This window comes from Orcinus orca, chromosome 2, assembly GCF_937001465.1.
Source record: "Orcinus orca chromosome 2, mOrcOrc1.1, whole genome shotgun sequence".
Taxonomy (NCBI): domain Eukaryota; kingdom Metazoa; phylum Chordata; class Mammalia; order Artiodactyla; family Delphinidae; genus Orcinus; species Orcinus orca.
In genome coordinates, this window is record NC_064560.1 from 189208338 (window position 1) to 189232569 (window position 24232).

General features: G+C 38.0%; 1 protein-coding gene across 1 annotated transcript in view; it reads right to left on the minus strand.

The window, feature by feature from the left end:
• CATSPERB (cation channel sperm associated auxiliary subunit beta) overlaps positions 1-24232 on the minus strand; it is a 131212-nt gene that overhangs the window by 23468 nt on the left and 83512 nt on the right. The window contains 3 exon segments of the mRNA XM_049706594.1: positions 5308-5646; positions 9930-10120; positions 22390-22544. Of these exon segments, the coding sequence (XP_049562551.1) occupies positions 5308-5646; positions 9930-10120; positions 22390-22544 (685 nt within the window).

Sequence of the window (24232 nt, forward strand, 5' to 3'; positions counted from 1 at the left end):
TTTTCACAGTGACTGAACAAATTTATATTCCTACCAAGAGTGCACAAGGGTTCCCTTTACTCCACATCCTCAACAGCACTTCACTATCTCTTGTCTTTTTGTAACAGCCATTCTAACAAGTGTGAGGTGATATCTCATTATAGTTTTGATTTGCATTTCCCTGATGATTAGTGATATTGAATACCTTTCCATATACCTGTTGGCCACTTGCATATCTTTGGAAAAATGTCTATTCAGGTCATTTACACATTTTTAATTGGATTATTTGTTTGTTTGCTATTGAGCTGTATGAGTTCCTTTTATATTATAGATATTAACCCCTTATCAGATATATGGTTTGCAAATATTTTCTCCCACTCTACATGCTGCCTTTCCTTTTTATTTTTTAACGTTTTTATTGGAGTATAATTGCTTTACAATGGTGTGTTAGTTTCTGCTTTATAACAAAGTGAATCAGTTATACATATACATATATCCCATATCTCTTCCCTCTTGCATCTCCCTCCCTCCCACCTTCCCTATCCTTCTAGCTGGTCACAAAGCACTGAGCTGATCTCCCTGTGCTATGTGACTGCTTCCCACTAGCTATCTATTTTACATTTGGTAGTGTTTATATGTCCATATATATACTACCACTCTCTCACTTTGTCCCAGTTTACCCTTCCCCCTCCCTGTGTCCTCAAGTCCATTCTCTAGTAGGTCTGCGTCTTTATTCCTGTCTTGCCCCTAGGTTCTTCATGACCTTTTTTTTTTTTTTTTTTTTTTTAGATTTTTAGATCTAAAAATTTAGATTTTTTAGACTTTTAGATTTTTTTTTTTTAGATATATGTGTTAGTCTACGGTATTTGTTTTTCTCTTCCTGACTTACTTCATGCTGTATGACAAACTCTAGGTCCAACCACCTCACTACAAACAACTCAATTTCGTTTCTTTTTATGGCTGAGTAATATTCCATTGTATATATGTGCCACATCTTCTTTATCCATTCATCTGTCAATGGACACTTAGGTTGCTTCCATGTCCTGGCTATTGTAAATAGAGCTGCAATGAACATTGTGGTACATGACTCTCTTTGAATATGGTTTTCTCAGGGTATATGCCCAGTAGTGGGATTGCTGGGTCATATGGTAGTTCTATTTTTAGTTTTTAAAGGAACCTCCATACTGTTCTCCATAGTGGCTGTATCAATTTACATTCCCACCAACAGTGTATGAGGGTTCCCTTTTCTCCACACCCTCTCCAGCATTTATTGTTTCTAGATTTTTTGATGATGGCCATTCTGACTGGTGTGAGATGATATCTCATTGTAGTTTTGATTTGCATTTCTCTAATGATTAATGATGTTGAGCATCCTTTCACGTGTTTGTTGACAATCTGTATATCTTCTTTGGAGAAATGTCTGTTTAGGTCTTCTGCCCATTTTTGGATTGGGTTGTTTGTTTTCTGGATATTGAGCTGCATGAGCTGCTTGTAAATTTTGGAGATTAATCCTTTGTCAGTTGCTTCATTTGCAAATATTTTCTCCCATTCTGAGGGCTGTCTTTTCTTCTCGTTTATGGTTTCCTTTGCTGTGCAAAAGCTTTTACGTTTCATTAGGTCCCATTTGTTTATTTTTGTTTTTATTTCCATTTCTCCAGGAGGTGGGTCATAAAGGATCTTGCTGTGATTTATGTCATAGAGTGTTCTGCCTATGTTTTCCTCTAAGAGTTTGATAGTGTCTGGCCTTACATTTGGTCTTTAATCCATTTTGAGTTTATTTTTATGCATGGTGTTAGGGAGTGTTCTAATTTCATTCTCTGATATGTAGCTGTCCAGTTTTCCCAGCACACTTACTGAAGATTGCCTTTGCATTTTGTCTTTTGTTTCCTTTGCTGTGCAAAAGTTTTTTAGTTTGATATAGTCCCATTTGTTTACTTTTGCTTTTATTTCCTTTGCTTGTGGTGTCACATCCAAAAAAAAGTCATTGCCAAGACCAATGTCAAGGGGGCTTTTCCTTCATGTTTTTTTTTTTTCTAGGATTTTAATGGTTTCAAGTCTTACATTTAAGTCTTTAATCCATTTTGAATTAATTTTTGTGAGTGGTGTAAGATAGGGGTCCAGTTTTATTCTTTTGCACATGGCTGTCCAGTTTTCCCAGCACCATTTATTGAAGAAACTATTCTTTCTCCATTGGCTCCCTTGTCAAAACTTAGTTGACTGTGTATGCATGAGTTTATTTCTGGGATCTCTATTCTGTTCCATTGGTTTATGCATCTGTTTTTATGCCATTACCATAATGTTTTGGTTAATATAGCTTTGTAATAGAGTTTGAAATTAAGAAGTGTGGTTCCTCCAGCTTTGTTCTTTGTCAACATTGTTTTGGCTACTCAGGGTCTTTAATGCGAATACACCACATTAACAGAATGAAAGATAAAAATTATTATCTCAACAGATATAGAAAAAGCATTTGACAAAATTCAACATCCATTCATGAATAAAACTCTCAACAAATTAGGTTTAGAAGGAACGTACGTCAACACAATATAGGCCATATGTGACAAGTCCATAGCTAACATCATACTCATACTTATCATACTCAAGCTTAAAGCTTTTCCTCTAAGATGAAGAACAAGACAAGGATGTTCCCCCTCACCACTTCTATTCAACACAGTACTGGAAGACTTACCCAGAGCAATTAAGAAAGAAAAAAGTCATCCAAATCAGAAGGGAAGAAGTAAAATTGTGTCTGTTTGCAGATGACAGAATATTATATTTAGAAAACCCTAAAGGCTCTATCAAAACATTGTTAGAATAAAAAGGTTCAGCAAAGTTGCAGGATAAAAAATCAATGCACAAAAATCAGTTGTGTTTCTGTACACTAGCAATGAACTAGCTGAAAGAGAAATTAAGAAAATGACCCCATTTATAGCACCATCAAAAAGAGCAAAATAGGGCTTCCCTCGTGGCGCAGTGGTTGGGAGTCCGCCTGCTGATGCGGGGGACGCGTGTTCGTGCCCCGGTCCAGGAGGATCCCGCATGCCGCGGAGCGGCTGAGCCCGTGTGCCATGGCCTCTGGGCCTGCGCGTCCGGAGCCTGTGCTCCGTGGAGGGAGGGGCCGTGGCAGTGAGAGGCCTGCGTGCCGCAAAAAAAAAAAAAAAAGAGCAAAATATTAGGAATAAATTTAACGAAGGAGGTGAAAGACATGTACACTGAAAACTATGACACCAGTGAAAGAAACTGAAGATGACACAAATAAGCTGAAAGACATCTCATGTTCATGAATTGGAAGAATTAATATTGTTAAAATGTCCATACCCCTAAAGCAATCTACAGATTGATTGTAATTCCTATCAAAATTCCATTGGCATTTTTCGCAGAAATACAAAAGAAAACCTAAAATTTGTTTGCAACCACCAAAGACTGTGCATTTCTAACAAGCACCCAAGTGATGCCAATGAAGCTGGTCCAGGAACCACATCTTGAATAGCATGGACTAGGTTTTTCTTCAAAGAGGCAACTGAGTTGATTTGCTGATTATTATTTGTTTCTTCAAACTGAACAAGTTTAAAATATAACAAATTAGTTGTTAAATACAATTAAAGCTACAGTAGTTAGAACATTTGGGATTTGTACTGGAATACAGAGAAATAACAAAGGAACAGAATTTTTAAAACCCAGAAATGGTCAAAATAATAGGTAAATTGCATTGTTTTTAAAAATCAGTGAAGAAAAAATACATTATTCAATAAGTGATGTTGGAACAACTACCTAACCACCTGTAATACACCAAAACAAAGTGTAGATAAATTAAATAATTAGGTGGAAAGTTAAAGCCATAAAATTAAAACCCTAAAATTACTTGAAGGAAATATGGACAATTAGTCATATAATCAAACAGAAAGGATTCTAAGGGTTTCAGAAAGAAGTTTTTTTCAGAATATTTAGTTCACAATACTGACGGAAATAGAAATACTTGTCTCCAATTTTTTTCAAAGCCTATAATTTTTATTTTTATAAATTGCACTTGGTTATGTTTTTCAAATAAGCTTGTTTTTTTTTAAATAGTGTTTTGTCCTTTCATTATGGTTCATATGCTTTCTTTTATCTCTTTAAGAGTTTTACATATTTTATACTTTACAATTGTTTTTATAGTGTCTTTCTGATTTTTCCATCAACTCAAGATTAAAACTTTGTTTCCTATGCTTGTTGAGCTTCTCTTATGTTGGGTCATTTCCTTACATGGTTTTAAAATTCTTTCCCTCAATTTATGTTCATGAAGATTGATTTTTCTGTGGAATTCCATGTTACCTTGTTTATGAAAGTATTCCTACAGAGGGTTTTGTGCTTCCTTATGCTGGGACCCAGGCATTTTAATGATGTCTCAGTTTGGGATTCTTGTATTTGGTGGGTAGTATCTAGGTGTTACACAGTCTTGGAGTTTGGGTTTTTTACAAGAAATTCTTTGAGTTCCGTGGAGATGACAATCTCCCTACCTCTTTCTTTGAGTTGTTGGGTAGCATTTTCCTTATCCTCGCTTCACCCTTCACAATTTGATGGTTCCAGCTTTACTTAATGTTCTCATTTCCAACTTCCTACCACAAGGTAGAAATGTCTAAAGGTCTACATCTTCTACTAATGCTTGGGCATTAAAATTCATCCCACTGCCTATATGGCCTATGTGTGAGCCTCAAAACCTTCCAGGAGCCACATATTAGCTAATTTTTTCGACTTTGGTTCCCTTTTCATTTCTGGTGACAGGATTTTCTTTTTTCCCTCCCCTTCCTTCCATATTTTTCCCTCAATTTCTAGCTCAGTAATTTACTAAAATTTTTTGTTTTATTTCTTTCCAGCATGCCATTTCCCCATCATTTTTAGTAAGTTTTATATTAGTTTTGTAATAAATAAATATCTTGAAAAATGGAGCAAAGTATAGAATTCTATTTAAAAGTCTTTTTTTTGGCTTAAAATAAATACTTGAAATGATTATAACAACACAAAGGTAATTGTAATGTTTTCTTTTCAGAGGGCAGCAAAAATCTAAACTAAAATCCTGTGTATATTTGGGCTGGTAATTTAAGCTCATTTATAAAATAAGGATTAAAATCTAGACTTTTAGGGTTGTTACAAACATTAAATTTTAAAATGAATAAAAAAATCATTTAATACAGAGCTTTGCATAAGTGCTCAATAATTAGAGCTAATACTGTTATTGGTAGAATTCCACCTACTACAGAAACCAAAGATAAAAGAAATATCAAAGAGTATATTTTACATTCAAGAAAAGTAATAACATTTCCTTTTGATATTTTCCAATAAAAATAAACTTACCTTTTGTATTAGGTATGACTTTAATTTTTAAAGTATGAGATTTCCCCAGATCAATGTATTTCAGGACATTGAGGGATAGTGAATTATCACGTTGTTGAAACCAGTAATTACACGGTTTTGAACGTATGTTCCATGTTCGTCCATCCCTTTGCCCAAAGTTGTATAAGAACCAAGAGCCTTGTAGAAAGGTCATATTGTGGGGTACTGTTTCAGGCATGGTAGCGATAGCTAAAGCATTCTCATTATCTAAAATCCTTGTGATCAGGAAGCTGCTGTAACCGGGAATCACCACAGTCTTTTCTATATCCGAATCTTGAAATGAGGAAGTAACACCTGAAGCTAAAACAGGAATGATTTGGTATAAAATAAAACAGCCAATGTTCTCCAAGTAATACTGGTGGACATAACTGAGGAATACACTAGTTGAGTTTTTAAATTATGGTCTTAGCTAGAGGACACATTTGCCAGATTTCAGGTTATAATTCAAATTATTTTGTAGAAAGTGTATTGCAAATATGCCAAGCACAGTTTTTACTGTGAAACTAGTTCTATAAAATTCTCAGCAGAAAAAAAACCACATAGCGCTAAGTAATTATAAGAAATCTGATTTCTTTACCATAGAACTGGTAAGAGCCTTAATAACCCAGAGTCTTTATTGTGATTTTATAAGAGAAGGATAATGTAGCTAGTGTTTTCCCTAGGGCCTAAAGATCTGCCTATTACATAGCAGATGCTCAATAAATAGTTGTTGAATAAATGAATAATTGATTGCTTAAGAAGAGCATGAAGATTTAGAAGAAAAGAGGCTTGAGGGCAGGACCATAAGGAACACCATGATGTAAAAATGGGAAGGAAAAAAAAACTCCACAAAGGAGACAAAGAAGAAATGACTGGAGAAAATCCATCAGAGAGGATATGAGGGAAGCCAAAAGATGGCTGTTTGAAGGAGAGGGAAGTCATCATTTTTAAATGTTTTTGAAACATGTCAACAATGATACTCACCTCATTCTGAAAAAATAAGTAGAAGTAGTCAGAAGAGAATCTCATAATTCCCTTTATTATGCACACACGCTCTAATTTTTCCCATTTCAACAAACCAGCAAAAATCCTTTCCTACATTCCCTCCAACTACCACATCATTTCTCTCCTCCCCTTCATTGTGAAATTCCCTGAAAGGGCTGCCTTTATTCACTATCTTCAATTCCTCGCCTCTCAGAAGTTTATAAACCTAACCCAATCAGACTTTTGTCTACAAGACTCCACCCAACAATAGCTTTTATCAAGGTTACCAATGACTTGACACAGATCCATTGGGCACTTTTCTCTCCTCATCTTACCTCACCTCTTGGCAGCATGTAGCACAGCATCATCATTTCCTCCTTCTTGAAGTACCTTCTTCACTTGGTTTCTGAGACATGCTCTCTCTTAGTTCTTCTCCTAGCAGAGCATCTGGTCTTCCTGTTCTCTGACCACTAACTGTTGGACCTCAGACTTTTTCGTTTCTATACCTACACTAGCTTTCCCAGTGATCTCATCTGATCTCATAGCATTAACTATCATATATGCTGACCACTTGATTCCCCCCCCTTTTTTGAGATATAACTGATATATAACATTAGTTTCAGGTGTACAACACAATTCAATATTTGTATATATTGCAAAATAATAACCACAAAAATCTAGCTAACATCCATCACCACACATAGTTACAACTTTTTTTCTCGTGAGGAAAATTTTTAAGATCTACTCTCTTAACAACTTTTAAATATACAATGCAGTGTTAGCTATAGTCACCATGTTTTACATTACATTCCTAAGACTTATTTATTTTATAATTACAAGTTTATATCTTTTGATCCCTTCACCGAACCCCCACCTCTGGCAACTACCAATCTATTCTGAGTTTATTTATTTGTTGTTTGCTTGTTTTTAGATTTCACATATAAGTGACGTCATACAGTATTTGTCTTCCTCTGTCTGACTTATCTCACAATAATGCCCTCAAAATTCATCCATGTTGTTGCAAATGGCAAGATTTCCTCCTTTTTTATGGTTGAATAATATTTTAATGTATATATATATGAACACACCCAATTTTCTTTTTTTTTTCCTTTTTCTTTTTTTTGTGGTACGCGGGCCTCTCACTGTTGTGGCCTCTCCCGTTGCAGAGCACAGGCTCCGGACGCACAGGCTCAGCGGCCATGGCTCACGGGCCTAGCTGCTCCGTGGCATGTGGGATCTTCCCAGACCGGGGCACAAACCCGTGTCCCCTGCATCGGCAGGTGGACTCTCAACCACTGCGCCACCAGGGAAGCCCCCAATTTTCTTTATCCATTCATCTATCAATGGACACAGGTTGCTTCTATATCTTGGCTACTCTAAATAATGTTGCAATGAACAAGAGGGAGTATATATCTTTTCACGTTAGCATGCTCATTTTCTGTGGATAAATACTCAGGTGTGGAATTGATTGATCATATGGTAGTTCTATTTTTAATTTTTTGAGGAACCTTTATGTTGTCTCCCATAGTGACTGCACCAATTTACATTCCCACCAACAGTGCACAAGGATTCCCTTTTCTACACATCCTCCCCAACAATTTTTATTTCCTGTCTTTTTTTTAATATTTATTTATTTGGTTGCACTGAGTCTTAGTTGCAGCTCCAGGGTTCCTTAGTTGTGGCTCACCAGCTCCTTAGATGCGGCATGGGGGCTCCTTTCTTGTGGCATGTGAACTCGTAGTTGCAGCATGCATGTGGGATCTAGTTCCCTGACCAGGGATCGAACCTGGGCCTCCTGTTGGGAGCACAGAGTCTTATCCACTGCACCACCAGGGAAGGTGAAGGTATGTATTTACTGGTGGATAAATACATACCTGCACCAAAGAATGTATATGTTAAGGCCGAATACATACCACCTTATGTATTAAGGTGGATAGGTATGTATTTATTGGCAGTTTGTTAATTGTTTCCTAGGTGTTTTATACTTTCTCTGTTCCTTTCTTCTTTTGCTCTCTTTCTTTGTGATTTGATGATTTTCTGTGGTTATCTGTAGTGGCTTAGATTCCTGTTTGTTTTGTGTATCTACTATAGGTTTTTGCTTTGTGGTTACCACTGGGCTTACATAAAACAACTTATATTTATAATAGTCTATTTTAAGTTGATAACAACTTAAGTTTGAATGCATTCTAGGGCTCTACATTTCTATCCCCCTCAATTTATGTTTTTGATATCACAATTTACATATTTTTATCTTGTGTATCCATTAACTAATCATTGTAGTTAGTTTTTTTACTACCTTTGTCTTTAACTTTCATTCTAGCTTTATAAGTGATTAACTACCACATTTACAACATAAGATTATTCTAAATTTTACTATATATTTGCCTTTACCAGTGAAATTTATACTTTCACACATTTTCCTATTACTGATTAGCTCTCTTTTGTTTCACCTTAAAGAAATTCCTGTAACATTTCATGTAAAGCCAGTCTAGGATGATGAACTCATTTGGTTTTTGCTTGTCTGGAAAACTCTTTATCTCTCCTTCAATTCTCCATGACAAAGTTGCTGGTAGATAGATATACTTGGTTGGCAATATTTTCTTTCAGCACTTTGACTATATCATGTCATTCCCTTCTGATGTGCAAAGTTTCGGTTGAAAAATCTGCTGATAGTCTTATGGGGGCGTTCTACTGTAGGTAATGAGTTATTTTTCTCTTGCCACTTTTAAGATTCTCTTCTGGTCTTTAACTTTTGACACTTTAATTATAATGTGTCTTGGTGTGGGTCTCCCTGGGTTCATCTTATTTGGAACTCTATAGGCTTCCTGGATCTGGATGTCTGTTTCTTTCCCCAGGTTATAGAAGTTTTCAGCCATTATTTGTTCAAATAATTTTTCTGCTCCTTTCTCTCTCTCTTCTCCTTCTGACTGTTCAAATGTATTTCTCCAGTCCAGAGGTCTTTCCTGAACTCCAGAATTGTCTTTCTATATATCTACCTTATTTCTCCACTTGGATGAGTAACAGACATCTTATATTTAATAGGATCTCTCACCTGATTATTGCAATAGCCTCTTAAGTGATTTCTCTGCTTTCCTTCTTGCCCTCTCTGTCACATGCCCAGTCTGTTCTCAACAGAGCAGCTAGTTCAATCATGTCACTTTCTGCTCAAAACACTCCAAAGCCTTGCCATTTACTCAGAGTAAAACCCAAATCCTTATAATAAACTATACTAACTTTTGCTATGTATCTATCATATAATCCTTTGAAATAGAAATATGCTACATGACAGTGATTCAAAATTATTTCATTACGTAGGGTAAAGTCTGGACTTCTTGACTTTTCTCACTGTTCCTGAGCACTGTTAAAGACAAAATAACATCATATTATAGAAATAAATGATAGGTATTACTATTGATGAAATATCAATGAAGTGATAGCTAGGTTTCATTATATTAGAAATAAAGAATTCCTCCAGGAATCTAAGTATATGTAGACTTCTGTAGATTACCAATTGGACTAAATTTTGAAATCTATTGTTCTATAAAAGAGCATGAACACTTTTCCCAAAAGATAATTTCTCATTTTCCCCAGCCATCAGAGAGATATATTACTACACTTACTTTGTAATTGAAGAGTAAGCTTATAGGAGAAATTTCCAGCTTGATTAATGGAAAGGGAACTAGACAAACAAGAGCTTTCATTCACTTCCTCTATTCCAAAAGGGTCTATAATTTCTGCAATAACTGACGACAAAAATCCTTTAGGCGTGTTATGTTGCAATATCTTTCTTATGTAAGCTGTTCCAGTTTTCCTAAAAACAAACCAACAAACATCATGCAACTTGGGTAAAACAGTGGCTTAAATTAACAAGTTCATAACTATATAATTTATAAATAAAATTTACCACAAATGGCTAACAAATGAATATTTGAGTAACATTTGTTCAACCTCATTAGTAATCAATGAAATGTCAATTACAGCAATGGGATATGATTTTTCACCTATCAAATTAGGAAAGGTTTTTTAAAGGCAGAGTTTAATAGTGGTAAGAATTTAGTGGAGATAGGCACTAATGGGATTGTAAACTGGTACAAGATTCCTAGAAAGCAATTTGACATTATGCATTAAGAGCTCTAATATTATTTTTTTCACACTCTGATTCCATAAATCTACCGATAGTTCTCTATCCTAAGGAAAGAACTTGAAACACAGAGGGGGAGGGGGAGAAAAGCTTTCCATACAAAGATGTTCATCACAGCATTATGATAAAAGCTAGAAATAAAAATGCCAACAATAGGAAAATTAAGTAAATGATAATACCTGATCTACCTAGGCAAAATACATCTATTAAAATGCTACTTACAAAGAGTTTTTAATTACCTAAGGAAAGTGGTCACATTATAATGTCAAAATGAAAGAAGCATAGTGAAGAATGTTGAAATGCATGTTGAAAAGGACTAATCAGTAATTCATCAAGGTGTTAACAGTCATGATTTCAATTGTCTTCTTTATATTTGCCTTTTAGGAAATTTCTACAGTGAGCATGTTCTTTATAATCAAGAAAAAACATCCATTTTTAAAACGTTAAGCTAAGATATCCATGTGCAAAAAATAAATCTACACAGAGACCTTACACCCTTCACAAACAATTTAACTCAAAATAAATTACAGACTTAAACATAAAATGCAAAACTCTAAAACTCCTAGAAGAGAACATAGGAGAAAACCTAGATGAACTTGGGTATGGCGATGACTTTTTAGATACAATGCTAGGGACACAATCCATGAAAGAAAAAAATTGACAAGCCATACTTTATTAAATTAAAAACTTCTGCTCTGTGAAAGACACTGTCAAGAGAATTAGAAGACAAGCCATAGACTGGGAGAAAATAGTTGTGAAAAACATATCTGACAAAGGACTGTTATCCAAAATAAACTGTAGGGGAAGAATAAAACCTCTTTTTCCTCTACCCTCCTAGGTTCTGTGCCTGGGGCCCTAGAAATTAAACTGATGAAAGCCAGATTAACAATAAAAAACGAACACTTGATTAATGTGTGTCATGCTTACACAGGGGAGACACCTCAGTGATGAGTAACTCAAAGGGGTGGTTGGAACCTGGAGCTTGTCTAGCATCTTAATAAAGAACAATAAATTTGTGGAGAAGTGACAAGACAAAGAAAAAGGGGCTAAGGCTTTTAGGGGTGGCAAACAGTGAAAAAGTAAATATATGGGAGAAACTATTGGAAGATAAGGTTGTTTTTAGTAATGCTTGTTATGCAGGTTCCTCTCAGTGTCTCTGAACTGGTAAGAGTCTCCAGTTGTCTCTGGTGATTAGGAATCATCCTGCCTTTCTTGGTAGAGAGGTGGAAGGCAAGGGATTTTTTCATATGTCTGCTTCTTCTTAATTGCCTTAGGCTAAAAATAATCTTTATGCCAAAGTGGTATATTTTGGATTGCCATATGCCAATCCCCTACAATACAAACAACTCTTAAAACTCAACAGTAAGAAAAGAAACAGCCCAGTTAAAAAGTGGGCAAAAGGTCTAAATAGACACCTCACTGAAGAAAACATGCAGATGGCAAATAAACATATGAAAAGATGCTTATATGCATGATATATCATCGGGAAATACAAACTAAAACAACGAGATACCACTATACGCTTATTAGAATGGCAAAAGTCCAAAATATTGACACCACCAAATATTGGTGAGGATGTAGAGCAAGAGGAACTCTCATTTATTGCTGCTGGGAATGCAAAATGGTACAACCACTTTGAAAGCCACTTACCCTAAGATCCAGCAATCAAATTCCTTTGTATCTATTCAAATGAGTTAAACACAAAACCTAAACAAGGATGTTTATGGCACCATTATTCAAAATTGCCCAAACCTGGAAGCAACCAAGATGTCCTTCAGTAGGTGAATGGATAAAAAAACTGTGGTACATCCAGACAATGGAATGTCATTCAGTGGTAAACAGAAATGAGTTATCAAGTCATGAAAAGATATGAAGGAAGCTGAAATGCACATTACTAAGCGAAAGAAGCCAATCTGAAAAGCTACACACTGTGTGATTCCAACTGTATGACATTCTGAAAAAGGCAAAACTATGGAGACAGTATAGATGTCAGGGGTTAGTGGGGATGGATGGATGAATAGGCAGAGCAGAGAGGACTTTTAGGGCAGTGAAAGTATTCCGTATGATATTAATAGTATAAGGTGGATACGTGTCATTACATAATTGTCAAAAGCCATAGAATGTGCAACACCAAGAGTGAACCCTAATGTAAACTATGGGCTTCAGGTGACTGATGATGTGTCAGTACAGGTTCATGGATTGTAACAAATGTACCTACATTATATTATAGTATAGTGTCCTACACTATGGTGTAGGACATCAATAGTGAGGGAGGTATGTGTGGAGAGGGGGTATATGGGAACTCTACTTTCTGATCAGTTTTGCTGTGATCCTAAAACTTCTCTTAAAAAGTAAAGTTTATTACCGTAATTTAAAAAAATTAACCTCTTTGTATCTGAAGTCATTGACCAATAGCCAGGCTATTACTGAACCTGTCTTCCCACTTCTCTCACCACTGGCGAGGTAAATGAGCCTCTTGTACTCAAGTGTCTAGGATGGCTTTGGGGGGTAATCAAGCTCCAGTCTTCCAGGAGAGGTAAGAAGTCAGCTTTTAAAGGAGGGAATGGGGTTTGGGCAATGAAGGATGGGCTTAAAATTAGGAGTTAGGGAGTTCCTGAGGTGGAGAGGAATATCTGTTGAGGGGGGAAAACACTGCAAAAAGACAATCACCATCAAACTTAACTGCCTGTAATGCTAAGCTCCCATTCCAGTACCCATGCTGTTTCCCCAGCCCACTGCCCTCACCCCATGCCAATGAAGCTGCTTTAATCAAGGTTACTACAGCCTGGAATGTTGCCACATCCAAAGGTCACTTCACTTCTTTGTTCTTATTTTACTCAGTCTCTCAGCCGCATGGGTCACAGTGGTGCACTCCATACTTTCCAAAACACCCACCTCCCTTGGCTTATAGGATCCCACATTTCCCTGGTTTTTCTCCTATCTCACTGGCTGCTCCGTCTTGGTTTTCTTGGCTGGGGCCTCCTCTTCTGCCTAATCTCTCTTCCTGGAGTGCCCAAGGCCTTTTCTTCCCTACAGACATCCATTTATACAGGAACAACTGTCAAATGAAGAGCTCCTGCTCTGACCCTGTGTGCTATGCATTAGTACATCCATGCAATTGCCAACTTCACATCTTCACTTGGGTACCTAACAGGCATTTCAAAATTAATATTTCTAATATGGAACTCTCACTCACCCTGAGTAACTCTGCATTCCTCGTCTCATAAAATGACAGCATGATCTACCTAGCTGCAAACCAAAAACCTAAATAGTTCTTGATTGCTCTCTTGCTAATACCCACACCAGGCAATCTGTCATCAAATCCTGTCTTTTCTCAAGTGCACCTGCTTCAACTGCCTTCATTTCTCACCTGTATTACCTCAATAGCTTTCCAATAGCCTGGAAACTTTGACTTCTCATTCTGTCCTATACTTTTCACAGCAGAGTGATCTTTTCGAAAATAAAAATAATTTCACTCTCCTATGTAAAACTCTCCAATGGCTTCCCCTGGCACCAAGAATAAACTCCTCATGCAGCCCACGATGCCTTATATGGTCTGGCACTTACCTACCCCCTCGCTCACCTTCCACCACACCATCTTACTCTGCACCATCCACACCAGCCTCCTTCCTGTATATTAAATACACCCACGTATTTTCTTGCCTGACTGCATTTACACTTGCAATTTCTTTTGCCTGGAAAGCTCTTCGTTCTTTGTTCTCAGCTGTTTGCTTATCCTTCTCACTCCCTCTCTCACCGTGTTTACTTTCTTCATAGCATGTATTAGATCTAAAACTATTTTGTTTTTTGCTTACCTGTTTATCATCTGTCTCTCTTCATTAGAATGTCACCTCCATGCGGGCAAGGACCTTGTCTATCTTATTCACCACTATATTCCCGGTCTTAGCATAAGACTTAACGTGAAATAGTCACTCAATAATATTCATGGAATTAACAAATAGCTTTACCAAAACTTTGTGTAAATGTTGATGCTGTTTTCTTTCTGAGCAGTTTAGTAGAATTATTGACATTAAGTTATCACTTTTAGGATTTTGTGGAGATTCTTAAAAACAACTGACCTTGTTATGAAATGAGAGAAGTTCCTTCTCAATACTTCACCATTTGTGGAACGACTATACTTCCCATTATCAAGCAGATATAGATTTTTTATCTGTGAGTATATAATCAACTCCCACTGTGGAAAGGATTTTGATTCAGTATCCAACATCTCGTAGGTAGTGCCCCCAAAATCCAAAATCTTTGCTAATGTTCTGAATCCCTTGTGTTCCACCATTGAATCTTTCTTTAAACCATTTTTAGGAATTGAAGTATAGTTAATTTACAATGTTGTGTTAATTTCAGGGGTACAGCAAAGTAATTCAGTTTTATATATATATATATATATATATATATATATATATGTTTTTTTTTCAGATTATTTTCCATCATAGGTTATTACAAGATATTGAATATAGTTTCCTGTGCTATACAGTAGGTTCTTGTTGTTTGTCTGTTTCCATCATCTAACCTTAGTTCCTCTTATTCCTCTTTTCCTCTTTTGAATTCCAAGAGACTGTCATTTCCACACTGCATGATTCCTCACCCAACAGTCTGTCTACCACAAGTACCTGTCTTCTTAAGCACAATATGAGAACCTCAGATTCCCTCACAATAATAAGACAAGATGTGGCTGGATGTGGCACACAGGAGACAAGCATAGATGTGTTTTATAAAGCAAAGAGCCAGGCAATAGAGTAAAGGAATGGAAATTACTCTGGATCCATTGCCCTGTTGAGTCTACCTCCCAAATATCTCTCAAATCAATCCATTCCTCTCCATTTCTACTATCAACATCTTAGACTGAAACACGAAAAATTTTAGCCTATACTATTGCAAAATCCTTCTAACTGCTCTCAGTGCATCCACAGTTGTCACCCTCTACTTCCTTCTCCCCACCTCAGCAGAGTGGTATTCTAAACAAAAGCTAGGCCATTTGAGATAAATGGGAGTTTATGAGTTTAAAAAGAAGATGGTACAAATAAATTCAAATACATTGGGTTGGCCAAAAAGTTCATTCGGGTTTTTCCATAACTCTCCAATTAAAAGACAGAGATTGGCTAAAAAATAGCCCACAAAACCTATATATGTTTTTTATGAGAGATACATAAGGAAGGTGGCAGTAAAAGAATCAAAATCATATACTAGACAAATATTACCCAAAGAAGGCTAGTGCAACTACATGAATAACAGATTAAAAACAACAAAAATAAAACAAAAACCATGGTAACAACAAAAAGATAATCTGATTGAAAAGTGAGCAAAGGACTTAATTAGACATTTCTACAAAGAAGATATACAGATGGCCAATCAGCACATTAAAAGATGCTCAACATCACTAATAATTAGAGAAATGGAAATCAAAACCACAAGATATCATTAGAATGGCTATTATAAAATAAAAAAATAGAGAATAAAAAATGTTGGCAAAGATGTGGAGAAATTAGAACCCTTGTACATTGTTGGTGGGAATACAAAATGGTGCAGCTGCTGTGGAAAATGGTATGGAGTTTCCTCAAAATATTAAATATAGAATTACCATATGATATAGCAATTCCACTTCTTGGTATACCCAAAATAACTGAAAGTATGGTCTCGGAGAGATAGCTGCACACCCATGTTCATAGCGACATTATTCAGAATAGCCAAAAAGTGGAAGCAACCCATGCCCATCAATAGAGAAATGGATAAGCAAAATGTGGCATATGCATACAACAGAATATTATTGTCTTAAAAATGAAGGAAATTCTGTCACATGCTATAACATGGATGAACTTTAAGGACAGTATGCTAATTGAAATAAGCCAGTCTCAAAAGATATGTACTGTATGATTCCACCTATGTAACTGATCTAGGTGTATCCACAATTGTTCATAGTCAAATTCACAGAGACAGAAAGTAGAACAGAGGTTGCCAGAGGCTGTGGGGAGAGGGGAATGGGGAATGAACTGTTTAGTGGGCACAGAGTTTCAGTTGGGGAAGATGAGATAGTCCTGGAGATGGATAGTGGCAATGGTTGCACAACCATGTGAATATACTTAATGTCACAGAACTGCACTCTTAAAAATGGTTAAAATGGTAAATTTTATGTTATGCATATTTTACTACAACCAAAGTACTATAATGCAAAAGAGCATTAAAATATAAAAATAATAATTAAATACCAATAAAATGTTCAACTCATCAAGAAGATGTAACAATTCTAAACTTATATGTATCTAATAACAGCCTCAAAATATATAAGGCAAAATTGACAGAACTACAAAAGAAACTGACAAATTCAATATCACATCAGAAAATTTTAACATAACTCAATAATTGATAGGTCACACAGAAAAAAAATCAGTAAGGATACAGAAGATTGAAAAATCACAATTAACAAGATTAATCTAACAAATAAATACTAACATTGCACTCAACAATGTATGAAATGTATAAACATAGATAATACACAATGACCAAGATAGGTTTATTCCATGACTTCAAGTCTGGTTCAGCAATAAATCCATAATATAATTTACAACATTAAGTAAAAAGTTAAAGGAAAAAAATCTATAGATAAGCTCAATAGATATAGAAGAAACATTTAAAAACAAAAATAAAACACCTGTTAAACTGAAAAAAGATAACTGTCTATAAATGAAGAAGCGTTTTAAAAATTTATGGAAAGGATAATCCGTGATGGTGAAATGTTTAAAAAATTCTTTTAAAAGTCAGGAACAAGGAAGCCCACTGTTATGGTCCGAATGTCTGTATCCCTCTAAAATTCCTATGTTGAAAACCTAAAGCCCAAAGTGATGGTATTCAGAGGTGAGGCTTTTGGGAGGTGATTTAGGTCATGAGGGTGAAGGCTTTGTGAATCAGTTTACTACCCTTATAAAAGGGGCTCCAGAGCAATCCCCTGCCCCCTTCAACTATGCGAGGACAGGGCAAGAAGTTGGCAGTCTACAACCAGAAGAGAGCTTGCACAGAACCCAACCATGCTGGCACCCTAATCTTAGACTTCCAGTCTTCAGAACTATGAGAAATACATTTCTGTTGTTTATAAGCCACCCAGTCTTTGAAATTTGATTATAGCAGCCTGAACGGACTGACACCCACTATCTTCATTTCTATTTAATGAGCTCCTAGATACTGTGACAGAAAAAAAAAATGTATAATATGCTAAGAAATGTTAAAGAAACAAATTATTTGCAGGTGATGTGATTATCTGCTTAGAAAAATATTTACCTCTACTCAGAAAATCCAAAAGAATATATAGAAAAAGTACTGGAATCATCAAAAGAATGTAGCAAATTTGAAACATTTAAGATTGCTGCACAAGGGCTTCCCTGGAGACACAGTGGTTGAGAATCCACCTGCCAATGCAGGGGAAATGGGTTTGAGCCCTGGTCCGAGAAGATACCACATGCCGCAGATCAACTAAGCCCGTGTGCCACACCTACTGAGCCTGTGCTCTACAGCCCGTGAGCCACAACTACTGAGCCCGCGTGCTGCAACTACTGAAGGCCGCATGCCTAAAGCCCGTGCTCTGCAACAAGAGAAGCCACCACAATGAGAAGCCCGCGCACCACAGTGAAGAGTACCCCCGCTCACCGCAATCAGAGAAAGCCCATGAGCAGCAACGAAGACCCAATGCAGCCAAAAATAAATGAACGAAATAATTAAAAAAAAAAAAGATTGTTACACAAAAGTCAATTACAAGACATCTGTTTTTGCTTTCAACGCAGAAAGAAGCAACCTAACAAGAAACAAAACAGATAAATCACTAAGTCATCATTTTCCTTAAGCCATCAGATAACTAAAGTCACAAGATAACCAACTAACCTGAAATCCAAGGGAATAAGCCATTCTGAGGAGAATCTGAACACAGGAACAGTCTCACTTATGGAAGAGCATGAGAGGGAGAAACAGTGCTGCCACAAAAGAAGCAAGTAAGAAATAGCTAAAATTGTAAAAAACTGTCAAAGGCCAAGTATGGGCTGGTATGTGAGTCTGGAAATGCTGGGGCATCTTTCAAAACGGAGCCTGTACTCACTTGCAAGCTCCTTCCCATGGGTTTCCCTGGACGCTCAGGAGAAAGATGGGGCAGGGAATAGACCAGACAGTCCCTGCTGGTGGTGCAGGCATCAAGGGAGTGTGGGAGGGGTCACTGTGGGGAGTGGGTGGAGAGGATGGGAGCAAGCATCACTCGCTTCCCTGAACCTTCTTTCATAAGAAGCAAAAGTCTTAAGCTACAGGAGGTTGGGCATTCAACAGCTGCACACAGGTCTCAAAAGAGGTGATCCATGCTGGGGGGAAGTGCTTGGGGGGTGCTGGCACTGAAGCCCTGGCTCCCTCCCTCCCTCTTATCCCCTACACAGCAGAAGCTTGAAGCTACTGAGAGAGAGGAAGCAAAGCCACCCATCACTGGGGCACAGGCAAAGACACATTATGGATAAGGGAAGCTAAAATGATAACTCTCTATCCTTATGGAGAGTCAGGGAGCTGTCTTGGGCCTAAAATTCTAGGAGAACAAATAGAGTTATCCTGCTGCAGGAAGAATCAGAAATCTCCACCTAAGATCTAACTGCAGGTACAAGGCAGAATTTGGCTGCAAGAGGTAATTTTTATTAACAGGTTGTTGTGCTTTTTTTTCTTAATGGAACTTGACAAGCTGAATCTAACATTTAAATGCAAGAACAAAGGCCAAGAAAATCCAAGAGGGGGTGCTATTCATAGGAGTTACCTGGTTAGAGAAATTTTGTCATTGTGATCTAGGGAAGGGCAAATACAGCAACGAAGGAGAAGAGAGACGGAGACAGATTGATGTACATGTGGAACTAGGATATATCACAGGGGTGACACTGCAGATCAGGGGGAAAGATGGGTCTTGTTTGCACAAGTGGTTATCTATATATATAAAAAAAGAAAGAAATCAGATTCCCACTTCATACTACACTCAACATCAATTTTAGACAGATTAAAAACTTAAAAATACAAAGCAAAAGTTAAAAACTATAAGACAAAATAGGAGAATAGCTAAATAGATTGTGGTATATTCATATGAGTGAATACAGACACATACATCAATACCAAATCATTTTTAAAGCATATGGGGTAATTTAAAAAGCATAAGGTTGTATGAAAAAGGCAAGTCACAGGAAAAGGTATACATTGCTAAGTAACACATCTGGCAAAACTAATATATATATATATATATATATATATATATTTTTTTTTTTTTTTTTTTTTTTTTTTACGGTATGAGGGCCTCTCACTGTTGTGGCCTCTCCCGTTGTGAGCACAGGCTCCGGACACGCAGGCTCAGCGGCCATGGCTCACGGGCCCAGCCGCTCCGTGGCATGTGGGATCTTCCCAGACCAGGGCACGAACCCGTGTCCCCTGCATCAACAGGCGGACTCTCAACCACTGCGCCACCAGGGAAGCCCTAAACAATATATTTTAATACACATATATGTTAAAGCTATAGAGAAACATTTCTTAAAATGTTTACACAAAATTCAAGGTAATGCTTATTTCTGAGGAGGCAGAGTGTTGGGGTGGGGAAGAGGCAGCAAAGCAAAGGAAAACTACACAGAAGCACAGCTGGAAGGGTGCAGGGGCCCCAAAAGAGTGGAAGACTTCCCGAGGCCCAGAGGTGACAGGGGCAGTTGTCTCCAGGTAGAAGTGTCACCCCCATCAGCAGACCTCTTGTCCCTTTATCTCACCTCCATTTTCTCACCCAAACTCCAGAAGGGGCTGGAAACCATCAGCTATGAGGGAGGGGGGATATGAATCTAAAAATAATAAGAATGAGGAAATTCTCCACCTCCCCACATTCCAGACTCCCCAGGCTGGGTCCGGCTAAAACAGGGGTCGTAAAACAAACTTAAATTGGATAAGGATTTTAAGTTTCTTAAAACACTGGGCAGGAACGGAGTCATGTGGTAATTGACTGACTTAGACTTTTTTAAGCTAAGGAAATATTTATTTACTCTCTAAGGGAAAAGCTATGGGACTTGCTGATACTTCATCTAGAGGCAGAAAGGAAATAGGTCCACAGAGGTGGTCTGAAGAGACAGGAGGAAAAAAAAGTTGACATCCAGCTGATTCAGTAAACAAATTACACATAATTGATCTGGTTATTCACCTAATTTGAAGCCTTCAATGCTTCCCCCTCCCTTAGAATAACATCCACATTCCCTACTGGGACTCAGAAGGCCCCACCTGACCTGGTCTCGAATGACTTTTCTCCTTGGCTCACAACACTGAAGTCACTCTGGTTTTTCTTGGGCTTCTCAAGCACACGTCATGCTCCTTTTGGCCTGGGGGCCTTTTCCACTCTGTGCTCTCAGGCTGGAACCTTCCCCCTACCCGATCCCCTTCCTTCATCCTCATTTTCCTGATCTCATCATAAGCACCACTGCCTCTGGGAAACCTTCCAAGATCCTCCAAATAAGGGCTCAACCCCCCGGAACTCACTCTCTCAATGCTCCATGCTCCTCTGTTGCAGACTTACATCAACAGTAATTACACAACTGTCTATGTCCTGTGCTAGAATACAAGTTCCAGGAGTACATGGGTTTGAACGTCTTCCTCACTCTCTATCATAGCACCTTCCAGAGTACCTTGTTAAATAACTATTTGTGGAAGAGAAGAATGAAGGGTTCACCCTGCTTCTCCTTCTGACTATCTAGATATCTGCCTTTGGCCCACAGCTGACCTCATAACTTCCGGCTCCCACAACCTTGACCTTCCTGCTTGAAGTCCCACTTGCTTCCAGTTCCCTGATCCTGGCTCTTTGCTCCCATTTCCTTCCTCGGAGATGCTCATTCTCTAGTTTCTGTGCAAGTGGAGCACAGTTATTGAATTTGATCACAGAACATGCTGTGCTGGTTTTCAAATATTCTGATTCTTTAGAGAATTATCATATGCTTTTAAAAATAATTAGGATATAAGAAATTGATATTAATGTTGAGATGATGTTAATCATATGTTAATTTTAAAGAGTGATTCTCTATGTTTTCTACAAGGACCTACCTATGTAAACATGCACTAATTGATCTGGAATATCACACATCCAAAAGCCATCAAAAACAAATAGTTCTAGGTGATCACAGATACTTTTCTCAGAGGCTGAAGGTTCTACAGTCTTTGTGGAAGAAAACCCTAATGCCAGCATTTGCTATATTATGTTTGATTCTTTTCCCCATCTCTACCTCTGAGTGAGCTGTCCCGTAGAGCTGGAGTTGTTGGCTATGGGACAAGATCCTAGTTGACAGCCCAAAGCATGTATAATAGATTTCAACCTGGTGGAACAGGGCTAACCACTTTGGAGACAGGTGAGTTTCTGGTAATCTGAAACTGTTTCTTTTCTGGTTGTTAGATGTGGGGGTGAGGGGTTATAGAATTTATATTGTTTTCCAAAGAAAGATTTCAGGCCTTAAAGGAAGCTTTCAGGGTCCCTGGCTCTTGCCAACATCTTCGAAGTAAGCGTTCCTCAGAACTCTGCATATCTTGCCATGCAATATTTCTTGCAGAATGGCCTCCTCTACGTTAGATGTGCTTGTCTTTAGGACATATGACAACTACCATGGGAGTGAACTCAGAGGATAAGCAGTATCCAGTGTAGCCCAGACATTTTTGATACTCAGGACGACAAACACACATTTCTTTAGCCTGACCAGATGGTGCTGACATAACTGGCCCCATGTTTCTCAAACTGGGGCATAGTGCAAGGCACCTTAGAGTCTATAAGTAAATGTATTTGGCCTTGCGAGGTCTCCAAAAAAGACTTACTCTCCTTGACTAGGAAGATTACTCCAAAAGATAGGCTCAAAATTTAGAATATCAATACTGGTGTGCAATCTAAGTAAAATGTGAAGATAATCAGTACCTACCTGGAGTGTATCAATTTTCCAAGGTGAATGTCATTGAATTTCTTGGTGTATATACTTTCCTTCGGTTCATTCTCGGGCACATATGCATAAAAGATCATTTCATTTAAGGTGATATACTGTGGAGCAAGGACAGTCTCAAAGCCCATGTCAGGAGCCTGGAACACGAAAAAAGAAAGTACTGAATTTAAACGAGTTTAAATTTCCATTATGGCAAAATGAAAATAAGATTTGCTTCCAGTTCACATCAAAACAATACTGCTTTGCTTATCAATAGGAGGACTAGTTCAACACATTCTGTCTGAATGTCCACGCATGTGCAAGGGAAAACACACTTTTCTGTTGAGGAGGAAAAGAAATTCTGAGTTCAGTTTAAGATTCCCACGTAGAAGACTGCAGTGGGAGATGTGAATGTCTTGTCTTGTGTGTGTGGGAGGAGTCTGGAGGCGCAGATTCTAGAATTCAGTTCCTATTTGGAGTTTTCTGTAAGCGAGGGGCAGGGAAGAACCTCTCGTCACTTGAGAGCTGCCCCCCTCGCCCCGCAATCTCACGCTGGTGACTCTGCACAGCTGCCGCTGAGTCCCCAACACTGGTGGTTCACAAGGCTTTCCCTCACTGTCAACACGGGCACCTTTGGACCAGATTTCTGACCCACAGGTCTTCTTTCCAACACACCCTTCTCTGATCCTGATCTTGTCCAGATTTGGGAACTTGCAGGGGTGAGAAGACAGGTAGGGACCAGCCCCCAGGGGGATGCTGGAGTCACCCTTGTTGCTATGACAGGAGGAGGGGTGGTAGATGGTACAGACTGGTTGGGACGCCACCATCAAGTAGTGCCTTCCAGACCCATTTTCTGTCATGCCTTTTCCTCTGGCCTCTAAAAGTTGGGAACCCATGGAGAAGAGAGAGTGGGAAACAGATGCCAGGAGAATACATGTGGGACTGAACAGATGGCTTAAGGAGTCTTGAAAATTACTGACAATGCTTTAAGGGTTCTGCATGACACTCTAGACTGGGAGTGCCAAGAACATCCCATGGAAAGAATGTGCAAGTCCAGGGAAAGGCCGCAGAATGACTGAAAGCTTGCTGCCTGATTCGATGTCTGATTCCAGTGACTAACCCGTGATGTGTGTAATTTGGGGTGAATTATTTAGCCTCCCTGCACTTCACTTTCCTTATGGGTAAAATGAGGGTAAATAATTGTTATAAAGATTAAGTGTTCATGACAGTGCCTGGCACCTAGTCAGAGCCAAATAAGGTCTAGGGATCATTTGTATCCAGAGACAATATATGTATAGTGTGTTTAGGGAGAGGGAGGTCGTAATATTGAGAGTAAGTTCCTTGAACTCACTCGCCCTGAGTATAAAAACCCCCACTGGCTTTTGATTTAATAATTTAAACTTTCACATAAGAGAACTAAGACATTTCCTACAAATTGTGAAGTTAGTGAAAATTGAGGTAACTGCTTTTGTGGTTAGTGCTACCCTCCCGCTCACGTGATTTGATTTATTTCTATGCAGAGCCACACAACAGATGGGCAAATAAATACACAAGGAGTCGCGTGATGGCATCTTACTGTCACTAGAAAGTTCCACTTTACTCTCTACAAATATCTCGGACAGACAGGGAAGTTAAAACACCATGTTCTGAACCGCAGTTAAAACAGTCATCCTTGAGTCCTCCTTTATTCTGTTTCCTTTAAGCCAAAGGGCAGGTTTTATTAAGTCCCAGTCAAAAAATAGGTTTGATTCTTTGCTGATACATTGATGAAAATTCATTATTAATTATTATTAATTCATGATTATGTGCCCCGTGATGAGTTCTTAGGCATATATACCTTCATAAG